Source organism: Mixophyes fleayi, chromosome 11 (genome assembly GCF_038048845.1).
Source record: "Mixophyes fleayi isolate aMixFle1 chromosome 11, aMixFle1.hap1, whole genome shotgun sequence".
In the NCBI taxonomy this organism is placed as follows: domain Eukaryota; kingdom Metazoa; phylum Chordata; class Amphibia; order Anura; family Limnodynastidae; genus Mixophyes; species Mixophyes fleayi.
This window is the reverse complement of record NC_134412.1, coordinates 39,770,309-39,783,245: the sequence shown is the minus strand read 5'-3', so window position 1 is coordinate 39,783,245 and position 12,937 is coordinate 39,770,309. Positions and strand designations below refer to the sequence as shown.

The 12,937-nt window shown below is 42.8% G+C and overlaps 1 protein-coding gene across 1 annotated transcript in view; it reads left to right on the top strand.

Moving 5' to 3' along the window:
• The window catches only part of IZUMO2 (IZUMO family member 2), an 84,922-nt gene extending 74,252 nt beyond the window's left edge, over positions 1-10,670 (top strand). The window contains exons 7-8 of the mRNA XM_075191053.1: positions 3,135-3,258; positions 10,020-10,670. Coding sequence (XP_075047154.1) covers positions 3,135-3,258; positions 10,020-10,080 — 185 coding nt within the window. The 3' untranslated portion in view covers positions 10,081-10,670. The remainder of the gene's footprint in view (positions 1-3,134; positions 3,259-10,019) is intronic.
• The last annotated feature ends 2,267 nt before the right edge of the window (positions 10,671-12,937 follow it).

Here is a 12,937-nt window from a genome sequence, read left to right as displayed (position 1 = left end):
TTTGTAGTTCATTTTACAGCAGAGCATGATTTTTTGCCATTTCTTTTACACCAGTCCAGATGTCAAAATACTGTGCTGATTCATCTGCATCACCAGTGGGTCTCTTGGGAAAGTTTTTTACTAGCAGCAGTTACCTGAGAAACTGAATGAGGTGACATCATTGTGCCATGTACCACTTGAGCTGTCAACTAGCTCCCCGGGAGCTCATTGCACCTCTTCAGATCTGGGTCAGTTGGAAAGAAAGAGAAGACACAGCTCTTAAACCTAGGATCAAGCATAATACCAAAATGTAGTGATCCGATTTCAAGATGTTGATAAGTTTTGGATCCTGGCGAAGTGAGTAAAGTACTTGATCTACAAGTCTGACATACTTAGCGTAATTGCTTTGTTTCATCTTCTCCTTCAATTTCTTGAACTGCTTTTCTAAAAATTCTAATTAGGGGAATCAGTTGACTTAAGCTAGCAGTGTCTGAACTCACATCACAGGTGACTACTTCAAATGGTTTCAGCACCTTGCACAACGTGGAAAGTATTCTCTACTGCGCTGGACTAAAGTACATTCCCCCTCCTTTCCCAATGTCATGGCTTGTTGAGAAAGCATGAATGGCTTTTCGCCGTTCCCCCATCCTCTGAAGCATATAAAGGATGGAATTCCACCTTGTTACCACTTCTTGCTTCAGTTGGTGGCAGAGCAAATTCTATTATTCTTGCAGCTGCTGCAATCTCCTACATGGTTTTGCAGAATGCCAGAAATGTCCCAAACTATTTCTGGATACAGACAGCATGTCACTGTAGTTTTTAAAAAAAAGCTCTGTACCACCAAGTTTATTGTGTGAGCAACACAGGTAATGTGATGGAATTCTCCCTGCTCTAATGCTTTCATTATATTGGTGGCATTATCAGAAATCACATATCCTGAGGAGAGTCCAAGCAGGATAAGCCATGTTGCTATGACATCCCTTAGTTTTTCAAACTGGTTGTCTGCGGTATGCCTTTTAGTGAAGCCGGTGATACACAGATAAGCCTGCCTCTACAAGATCTTGGCGTTGTTTGTTAGATGCTGCTGCTGTTCCTGCTGCTGAAGGTGATTCACCAACCTAGTGGGCTGTCGCAGTCATATAATCTGTAGTTTGCCCAGTTCCGCTTGTCCACATATCTGTGGTTAAGTGTACAGTGGGTAGAATGGCATTTTATAGCCCAATAATCATCTTTTTTGTAACCTCCTGGTACAGGTGAGGAATTGCTTGTCTAGTAAAATGGTGTCGAGGTGGAAATTGGTAACGGGGACATAGGACCTCAATTGACTGTCTAAAACCTGCTGCATTGGTGGATATTGGACGCAGATCTAATACTAGTATAGTCGCCATTGTTCCTGTGATCCGCTGTGCAACTGGGTGACAGCTGTCATACTTGCTTTCTTTTGCAAAGGATTGTTTAACAGTCAATTGTTGTTTTAAACTACTAGTAGTCTTCTCCGTGGTCTGCTTCTGGTATGAAGATCCACCCCCAGCAGCAGGAGCAGGAGCAGTGGGCCTAATGCTCAAGGATTCTTCTGAGGATTCTTGGGTAGGGGAGGAGTCATCTACACTTAGTAACTTGGATGCAGGACTAACTCCGATCACTAGTTAGGATATTGATGATGAAGGTGTTGGTGGTGTAGATTGCAGGTGCTGGGATCTAGATGAGAGAAGGGAGCTAGCTGATGTTGGACTGCTTGTTGTTATTTTTTTAGCGTAAGTTTCTGATTTTCCGAAAAGCTTGCCATGAACTATCTTAAAATGGAATAACATGGATGAGGTTCCTAGATGCTTAAGGTCCCTACCTTTACGGACTTGGGCTTTACAAACGCTACAAATGGCTAGACAACTGTTGTCAGTATTTGGGTAAAAATAATTCCACACATAAGAGGTGGATTTTTTGGTCTTATGCTCAGGTATGACAATGGCCTTTTTGTTATCACTGGCAAGAACTGCTTCCACTGGTATATGACTTGCCACTGTAAAGTTCTTTGAGAGGACTGTTGGGCTTAAGGCAGCTAAGCTATTGGTAGCTTGTTTTGTGTGGGCCCAAACAAACCAAGCACTTCAGCCACAAAAGTGTCACTCCTTGTCGCTGAAGTGCTTGGTTTGTTAAACTGTACATGTCGTTTTTAACATATGGGTGGGAGGGTAGGCCCAAGGACAATTTTTCCTAGAGGTGCTATGAACTGCCGTGTGTTTGTACCGTTGCTCTGTATCCAGCCAGCTCGCTGAAGTCTTTGGCTGAAACTGGATGTAAATAATATTGTGACCTGTGAGGTGGTCAAAATTGACTGGAAATGACTGCGAAGTAGTGTTATTGAGTTTAATAATAATGTAGGCAAAAAAAGAGCAAAATTATGTGATTGTAGCATATTTTAGTAATTTTTTAAAAAACATACCAGTGAGGATGGTTTTGCCACAACCATATCCAAAACATGGGGGTCAGTGAACATTTCTATTTTTAACAGTTTAGGCATTAACAACCAAGGACTGGATTGAAGCTACAGACATCAATGTGATACATAAATTTGTTTTGTGCACAAAGAGACCAATCACAGCCCCGGGGCAGTGAGGCAGCAATCGTAACCACTGTGCCATTGTGCTGTCATACCTGTCTGGGAGACTACTGATTAGTAGTTATGCTACCTGAAATTATTTTATTTCTTTTCCTATGCATTACAGATACTCCACCACTTCTAAGGTGATTCTTATATAGCCCTGTATATAGTTTAGTCTGGTACAACCTTTTCCAAATATTACAACATATTGTTTTGCTCCTTTGTGTACTTTTTGTAGCTTCCGGTATATATATTTTTTGGTTTCACACTTGCATATGTACACAATCATTGTCTATACTAAGAGAGATTGTTCTTTAAACCTTTGATCTCTATCTATTGAACGATTAGTGCTGTTGATCTTTTCTCTTGCATATAACTTCTATGTACCTTCCGTTTGTCTTTATTTAAAATAAAATAGCAGAGAATAGTTTTTGCACATCCAAAATAGTAAATATCGGTCTAACAGTTTTATTAAAAATATATTTAGAATAAAATAAAGTAAAAATAAAGAATATTTTCACTTATAAAATATAATAGTTTTTATACTCTTTTTAAGTGGACAAGGAGAAAAAAATATCACTCAGGTACAAGGATGAAGAAGAAGCATCGGCATTGCTTCGCAAGGGATTGCTGGTTGTAGGGATTTCTGCAATCATTCTGTTTTTAACATTTCCACTTCTGTAAGTATTAATTTAGTGCATTATTTTAATTTTTTACCTTATGTGTTTGATTGAAATAATGGGTCCCTGCTTCAATATTTTCTTCTTTCACCACATTACTACGTTCCTTTTTCCTCTGTCTTTTTTCTTGTATATTCAAACTATAGTGAATTTATCTAGTAGTGAATGTATGCCACATCTCAGCTGCTCTAAAGTTTGCTAACCCTACTGACTGCACTCTGGTTGCACTTTCCAGAAAAGTACTGTTCCTCTCATAAGGATTTTCAGGTTTGCCCACTGTTTCTGCCTAGTCCTTTCTGTATCCAGGGTCCTATTTTGCAGCCTCTCGGTCAAATGGTTTTGCTGCCTAAACTGGCAAATGTTCCTTACCACGTGTTTCCGAGATCCTGAACTTTTTTTCTATAAGATGAACATTTACCAAAAATCTGTATTCTTATGTCTGCATCTAGATATTTGTGTATCGTTAACTTGCATCTCCTTAAACCGTAGGTGGTATTGGGGTGGGCAGAGGTGGGAAAACGTAAGCTGAGTACTGTAAGGGCACGTTCACATAATTGTAATATAATTAGATGTGGATGCATTATTAATGAGTCAAGATAGTTTTTTTTTTTTCTCTTCTGTATAACATGGGGTGCCGGGTGCACTTTTCTGTCATCAGAGTGCACCTGGCACTCCATCCACTTGATGGATACAATAGAGATATTACATTTCGTTTGTGTTGTTTCCATCAAGTGGACGGAGTCCTGGGTGCACTCTCATGACAGAAAATATATATTTTTTATACTAATTATATCATATGGTATTTTGTATTGCATGATATCTTTATTATTTCTTATGGTAGTGTATACAATGTCAATTATGTGTGCATTAAAACTACTTTTTTAATATTATACTCTCTTGGCATCGTGTTCATCCTTGATTAGTCTCAGTGCTGTCATATAGTTTTTATTCTCTGCACTTTAATTATGGCTTTTCCAGGTTACACGTCTCTCTATCATACTCCTTTTCAGTTTTGAGCTCCTGTCAAATTGGTCCTTGTTGTCACAAACCCTGTTGTTGTATAAATGCTTGAGAAGCCAAATTTATGGTTCAACAGTGAAGAACTTTATTGTAGCACAACACACAGGTGATAATCAGGGTAGTGGAGGCCCAGTGGCTGTGAGTAATGACAAGTGGACACGGTAATGCACCACAATGTAATAATAGTGTCTCTGGATGGAGAGTACAGACTATAACAGGAACATGGATATCACAATGATAGTACAGTCTCTAAACAGCGCATGATGGTGCAGAAATTGTATGACAGGGATAAAGAGGATGGTTCTGGAATAATTAAAGCACTGAAGCATAACTCGCAGAAGTGCGTGAATCACTGTGGTAGTAGAATCAACTGAATAAGTCGGTGCCAATGTAATAACTTACATAGGTGCTGTAAAAGCCAAGAATCAGAAGCACAAGATTGTAGAGTCACCAGAACATAGGACTGGACAGGATCTCTAAATAACAGACAAGAGTTGATAGCACTATATACTATAGGTTAATTGGCTACTGACAAAATTAACCCTAGTTTGTGCGTATGTGTATTCTCTGTACAGTGCTGCGGAATTGGTGGCACTATATACATAAATGGTGATGATGATGATGATAGCAGGCTGTGGCTCAGAGCTGAATTCTTTCCAGGAAGACAACAATGATTTGGCAGAGATTGCAGGGTCAGCAGGTGCTGATGGTTAGGCTGGGACAAAATTAAAAATTTTCCAAAGTAGCAGCACCTCTTGTAGAAAAAAAGGTACAGCAACAAAAACTTCTGTTTTTGAAAGACCCCTGCAATCTCATACCCATACATACACCCTTTTGATGGAGCATGTGTATCCATGTGATGGCCCTCCTTATTCTGCAAAATGTAGCCTCATCTCTGTGCTTATAAATCCTTACCTGCCCAGGACATGCCTCAATATTTCTTTTCAGGAGTGCATGTCTGCTCCATTCATAGGGTTAAATAACATATTCCCGGGGCCTGATTAAGGGTTCTGGCTGCCCTAGGCTAATACAGCCGCAGCACCCTCCCTATAGATATGCATGACAGTCCCCCCCCTTTCCCTCCCTATAGATATACATGGCAGTCCCCCCCTTCACTTACCTGTAGTTGACTTGTGCTGACCAGCATCGCTCCTCACTCCTCAGATCAGCAGACAGGAAGTGAAAACTTCCTGCTTCCTGTCTGCTCCACAGCAATAAGCAGCCTAGCGATTGGCTGCCTGTTGCTAACCACTGACCACCAATGCTTTTGATCATCGCCACCTCCACCCCCCCTGCAGCGACCCCCCACCCCCCGTGGTAACCCCCTCCCCATTCCCCCACACCCCCCAAAAAAATGAATAAAAAAAAAACATGAATGGAAAAAAATATGAATGAAAAATAATAATAAAAAAAAAAAATACCCGAAGCGCCATGCCCCCTGGGACCCAGTGCCCCAGGCTGCAGCCTGGTCAGCCTAGTGGTTGATCAGGCCCTGCATATTCCCCATTTTCCCACAGTGCTGCAAAGCTTTCCCCCTGCATCCAACTTTCAGGAGACTTTCCAATACTGAAAAAATGTACTTTTTATTTTGAGCCTTTTTGAAAGGTTTTATATAGCCATCTGAGTCACCAACAAATTGGAGAAAGTCCAAAGGATTAATTAGGAAAATAGTGTCTTCCGTTAGCCCCTGTCTTTGATTTCTTAGAACTGCACCAGAATCTCCAGCCTCGGATGCCTTCCTCTGATGCCTTCAGAGGGTTTCAAGCCTGTTCCTCTACTGCCTCCAGAGGGTCGATTGCTCTCTTCTGTCCTGACCTTAGGGTTTGAAGGACAATTGCCTTGACCTTCCAAAAATTCTCTGCTGGTCTCTGGGCCTTCTGACAATTCTGTCCTGTCCTTTGGGCCTGTAAGTTCCCAACTGCTGTTAATGCTCCACGGGGACACCCAACTTTTAGTGGCATATAGTAATGACCACAGTGATGTCCAGCTACCAGTAGTCTGTGGTAGCACCCAGTTGCTAGAAATCTGTAATGATGCACATGCCAACACTCCATCTGAGGATTCACGTGTCTGTGATGGCACTTAGCCCCTGAGTTTCTGTGCACTCTACACCATATCACAAGTTGACTTTGGAGTCCTTACTGTTCTCTTGGTAATGACTCTTCTTTATCCTGTTCTGTTCAAGAAAGTCTGTACTTCAGCTGTTTTTTAGTCTATTTTTATACCTAACACATAAACTGGTTCACAATTCAAAGAGCAATCTCATAGTTCATCTGTGTACACACTTTAGCACAATAATTGCAGGTATACAGTCTTTAAAGAAGCTAACTAAAAAAGGTATGCAAGTGCAGTTAAAATATACCATACCAGTCAAACAATGAAATGTATTAGCTGATTAAAATTAAAAATGATAAGAAAATATTTTCCAAAAAACAGTAACTGCAAAGCTCAGAACTGGCTGGATGTTATTCATTTTAAATGTGTGTGGAATCCCAGGAAATGAAGTACTTCCTCGTAGTACTTATGATCATTAATGTACACAATTCGCCATCTGCAATACAGCAAGTGCAGTGATAGTCAAGGGTTTATGTGCAGCCCTTCAGCCTTCAAAAAAAACCACACAGAGGAAGAAAGGATTGCACTCTGTGCAGAAGCGGTCATGCAATGTGGTATTCGGCTGCTCCTGTTCTGCCTCATTCAGATCAGGAGCAGCTGACTGGGAGGCTACAGGTGAAGGCTTGTTGGGCCCATGGGACATCTGTGTCCATGGCCGCCAAGAGGAATTTGGGCTCCTGGTACTATTTTGGGGGCCCCCTATATAGATGAGCAGGAAAAGGATTGTATGGCCACACAGTGTTGGGGGCGTGGTCAACATGGGACTTTAAACATGACTCATTTGACATGACATATTATTAAAACTGTGTATTAAAACAGTGTTCCTCTCACCTACCTGTAATTGCTGCTTTCCCAACCTGGTACTGGATACTTGTCTGGATCCTGGAATGTTTGGACCTGTTTGGAAATTGTATAGGTACATAAAATATGGAAAGCCAAGCAAAGTGAACACAGTTCATAGCACAGATGACACAGTATATTATACATACATAGTATAAAATTACATTTATCAGCGACATCACACCCTCCACAGCCACATCACGACACCACCCCCAGACACATCGTGACACCCCCACCCCAGACACATCGTGACACCCCCACCCCAGACACATCGTGACACCCCCACCCCAGACACATTGTGACACCCCCACCCCAGACACATTGTGACACCCCCACCCCAGACACATTGTGACACCCCCACCCCAGACACATTGTGACACCCCCACCCCAGACACATTGTGACACCCCCACCCCAGACACATCGTGACACCCCCACCCCAGACACATCGTGACACCCCCACCCCAGACACACTGTGACACCCTCAGCCCACTGTAATTACCTATACTGTGCTGGTGCTGCTGCCATCAGGGTGGGAACTTCCTGTAGTGTGAGCATGGAAGCTCTTAGTCTTGCGAGATTACCACATCTCATGAGACTTAGAGCTCCTCCGCTTGCTCTGCAGGCTGTGTCCTATCCGGGAACTAGGAGCAGCTATCAGCTCCCTCCCCCTAACTCGCACATTGCCGGATGAAGTGGAGGAATGTAATTTGAAAAAAAATGAAATACTGCTTCCAGTGGAGGCCTGGGCCCTGGTACTTTGTACCATAGAAACTTAAAGAATTTCTTGCCCAAGCAAGCAATAAGTCAGGATACCCAATAAAATTGTGTATAGATAATGGGACAGAATACACAAGTGACGAGATAAAGCAATTATGAGAAAGGAAGTTCTGTTCCAGACAACTGTACCAACTGTAGAGAGAATGATCATGGGCCCTATATGAAGTATAGGAGATTCTAGGTAATGTTAATCTGCAGACTGAAGTGAGTGTATTGAATCAGAAACTGATTCAAATATACAGTGTCGGACTGGGGTATGAAGGGCCCACCGGGGGACTGCAATACTAGGGACCAACCAGAGGGGGTGTGGCCAGCTATCATAGAGGCGTGATCAGACACTAGAGGGAAAGTGGTCAGCCCATGAAGGACAGCTAGCATCATAGTGTAGTATATTAAGAATGCAGTGTGTATAAAGAATACACAGTCTGGACCTGCCCCTTAGATTGGGCAGAACAGTCACTAAAAATCAGGATTGTCCCACTAGACCAGGCTTGGCTAACCTGTGGCACTCCAGGTGTTGTGAAACTACAAGCCTCAGCATGCTTTGCCAATATATAGCAGCTTATTGCTGGAAGGGTATGCTGGGACTTTCACAACACCTGGAGTGCCACAGGTTAGCCAAGCCTGCACTAGACTCAGAACATTTGACAGACAGTCCTACCTATTCTTGTAACTTTTACCACCTGTGGCTGCTGGTTTCTTTAGTTGCGGCTTGTCTGGATCCTGGAATGTTGAGGGCCCTATCTGGAAAAAATAATGGGTACATTTAGAAAATTTCAACCAGCCCCAGGGTTAAATCAATAGGACCCACAATTAATACGTAGACCTTCCTCCAGCCCCAACATTAAAGTAATAGTATTCCCATTTAATAAACTTATTTCCCTCCCTCCAGACAGCCTCTGCAATAAATTAATTGCAATTACATATAATAAATATACCTATTTCCCGCAACCGTCACTGCCATGAAATAATTCATGTTCACATTTAATAAATAGACCTCATGCTCCTCAAACTCAGCCTCACATTCAATTAATAGCCCCCAAACCACCCCCATCTTAAATTATCAGTTCCCACTATAAAATTAAATTGCTTCACTCTCTGCCATGCTGCTTTGGCCCCCCTTCACACTCTGCCATGCTGCTTTGGCCCCCCTTCATACTCTGCCATGCTGCTTTGGCCCCCCTTCACACTCTGCCATGCTGTATGCCATGCTGTCTGTGCTCCCCCTTCACACTCTGCCATGCTGTTTGTGCTCCCCCTTCACACTCTGCCATGCTGTCTGTGCTCCCCCTTCACTCTCTGCCATGCTGTCTGTGCTCCCCCTTCACTCTCTGCCATGCTGCCTTTACTCAACTTCACTATGCCATGCTCTCCTCTTGCTTCCGTTCCTTCACTTACCTTTTCTATCGGCTTATTTCTTCTCTTCTTGTCTTATTGTCTTGTTGTCTTCTGTCTTCTTGCCGACTCCTCTCTCCGGTGCTTCTTACCGAACGTCGACGTGATGACGTCACGCATGATGACGTGTGAAGGGGGGCTCATCTCATTGCTTAGCCATATATTTATTGCCAGGTGAAGTGCAGTGAGGTAGTAGAAGACAACCAGTGAGATCATCTTTTAGTAACCCTTCTTTCAGTCTATTGCCAACTGCATTCAGTACAGCAGCAAATAGACAACAAGCTGGATTATGAACTTAGTTACATATAGAGTTGCATTTCACACCACAATCTTCCCACGCCAGTTTGACAGGGGCCTCACATCACTACTCTGAGGTGTTAGGGGAATCTGCTCTTTTTACTTCCTAACTTTCAGTTTGTGATTTTCTGCATGCCTTCTCCTGAAATACTCTATGCTGCTGTGAACATTTTGATGGTCAGATTGGGTACAGGTTATTCTAATCCCGTCACAGAAGATAAAGATTTGTTGCAAAAATATACTCAGACCTTATTTCATGCACCTTTCAAAAAACTGCTAACATGGAATATTAACATTTTGTATTTATCTTTTTCAGGGCTTACAAGTACAGGAGAAACACCAAATTACTTACAGATAGAACAATGGAAAGCATATGATCTCTGAAACATAGTTAAGAGAAGATTGTAATTGTGGCTAAACACGGTATACTGCTTTCAATCAGAATTTGTTAAATCAATTAAAACTTCATGGCAACTCCTGCTCCTATCGTTGTGCTTCTGCCTTATTGCATGAGGATTAACAATTTTGGATATTTAAATTTTATTTCATGTATATAAACCTCATGACCTACAGACCCTAATTCTGGAGGTTACTATACTCACCCACTGCACAATAAACATTCTCACTTTGCTGTTCTCATCACACTTGGTTTCCCCTAACTCCAACTGGTAGAACTAATAATGTCTCATAACTGGACTTGGTGAACCCATTGATTAGGATACCTGATTTCCCCATTCTCTTGAAGTCAACTAATGCTCCATCATGAAACTTAATATTCCTCTTTCTTCTTTCTCTTCACATCCCTGCCATAGATATATAATATTCCCACCCACCAACAAGAGCATACCTGACATTTCTATCTCTGTTGATAACATGACCATAAATCCCACCCATAATGCTCGCTGCCTAGGTGTAATCCTGAGACTCATAACTATTCTTTGTTCCCCACATTGACTCTATATCTAAATCATGTTACATACATCTAAAAAACATTTCCAGAATCCGCACATATCTCACGCAAGACACTGCAAAAACCTTAATTCATACACTTATCATCTCCTGCATTGACTATTGCAATTCCCTCCTTACTGGCCTTCCCAAAAACAGACTCAAACCCCTACAATCTATTTTGCACGCTGCGGCAAGATTGATTTACCTTGCAAATCGTTATTCCTCTGTTGAATCACTCTGTATGTCTCTACACTGGTTGCCTGTTTTCTACCAAATCCAATATAAAATATTCTTACTAACCTACAAGGCCATCAACAAAGCTGCACCAACATACATCTCCTCTCTTGTCACAAAATATCTCCCAACTCGGCAACTCCGTTCTGCACAAGATCTGCGTCTCTCATCCACACTGATTACATCCTCCCATTCCTGGTTACAGGACTTTTTCCGGGCTGCACCCACTCTATGGAATTCTCTCCCTTGCACAATAAAACTTTCCTCTAGTCTACAAGCTTTCAAGTGTTCTCTGAAAACCCACCTCTTCAGACAAGCTTATAATATTCCTCAACCACCCTCTTAACCTCACTACACTACCCTATTACCACCTGTTATACAACTACCCCTTGACCAACATTGTTGTGTGACAAGATCATTTAGCTTATGAGTCACTTTTACCTTTGCAGTCTGGCTGGGCCGACTGCAAATGTAGACTTAACCTCATGTGTCAAACTCCCATTGTCCAATAGATTGTAAGCTTGCGAGCAGGGCCTTCTCACCTCTTTGTCTGTTTTACCCAGTGTGTTTATTAGTTTACTATGTTTTGTCCCCAATTGTAAAGCGCTACGGAATATGTTGGTGCTATATAAATAAATGATGATGATGATGATAGAAGAAGTGACACCCCCACTCCTCCACCATTAGAACTGTCTGGTGCTACATTTTTTTTTAATCAAGTATTTATAATGGTATTTCAAAAATACAAACAAACAAAAAAAAAACATAAAAAAGAAAAACAATCGCAAGTATAACACAATCAGAGTGAAGAGAATTACATACAGAAGTACATAGCAAAATTACATCATATGTGCTAATCTCATTAAGGAGCATGAACCATATATGCCCAAGCATGATTATCCATCCAGGTACAAAAAAAGAACCTGAGTGATCTTAACCAGGATGAATTGAGCCTTATTATTTTGTATATCCAGACCAAAATCAGATACACCCAGGGCCGGATTAAGGGAATGGAGGCCCCTGGGCTAAGGGGCCCTCCATTCCCAGCGAGGCCCCCAATGTGAGCCGTCCGCCGCCCCCCACCCCCCGCGAGGACCCCCCCAAGCACTTACCTGTCAGTGCAGTCCTCCGTCCCGGCGCGCTGTAAGCTCCTTACTGAGGAGATCTCGCGAGAGTTCATGAACTCTCGCGAGATCTCCTCAGTAAGCAGACTACAGCGCGCCGGGACGGAGGACTGCACTGACAGTACTCAGCAGCATCGATCGGGCCGGGGGCGCCCCCGCCCCCGACCGATCAATAATGCTGCTGAGGAGTTTGAAGGGCCCCCTGGATGCCCGAGGCCCCTGGGCTATAGCCCAGTTAGACCTCGGGTTAATCCGGCCCTGGATACACCTCTACTCGTTGGGCATTACACGGAGCCCAACTGCCTGGCCAAACACAGCACAGCATCTCGGTCACGGTAATGCAGGAGTTCCAGGTGGAGGTGCCTGGGTTGGAATAGGATGGGCTCGCTTCACCGCAAATTGGGCTGTAAATGAATCTGTGCCAAACAATTGGATTAACCACTTTTCCAGGAAAGACGATATCCATGAGTTTTTGCTTGAACAAGGAAACTTGAGACTCCAAACCCTCAAACTGACTTCTCACCGGTGCAGAGGTGTCCTCCAATGTCGATATAAATGGGCCTCCACTTTGCCCACTGTCTCCCTGATTTTCTGCATGTCATGCCAGAGAAGGGAAAGGTCGGCCTACACCTCTCCAATTTTTTCAGTCACTCTTTTTCAGTGGTTCCAATGGCCTGTAAGACCTGTTGTAGCGTGATCTCTGGGTCAGCCGGAGGAGCTGGCAAGAGGGGGTGGAAGCGGAGGACCGCAACGACACTGAGTGCGGTGCATTTTCCGGACCAGAGGCAGTGGTGGAGGAGCGAGCAAAATACTCCAATCTTCCAACTGCGCGCATTGGCCATGCTTGACTATAATTTTAGGAGAGAAGTAGTTTAGCTCTTGAAGTGATGCAGAAGCTTATTTATCTTACAGTCTTTTATATAGC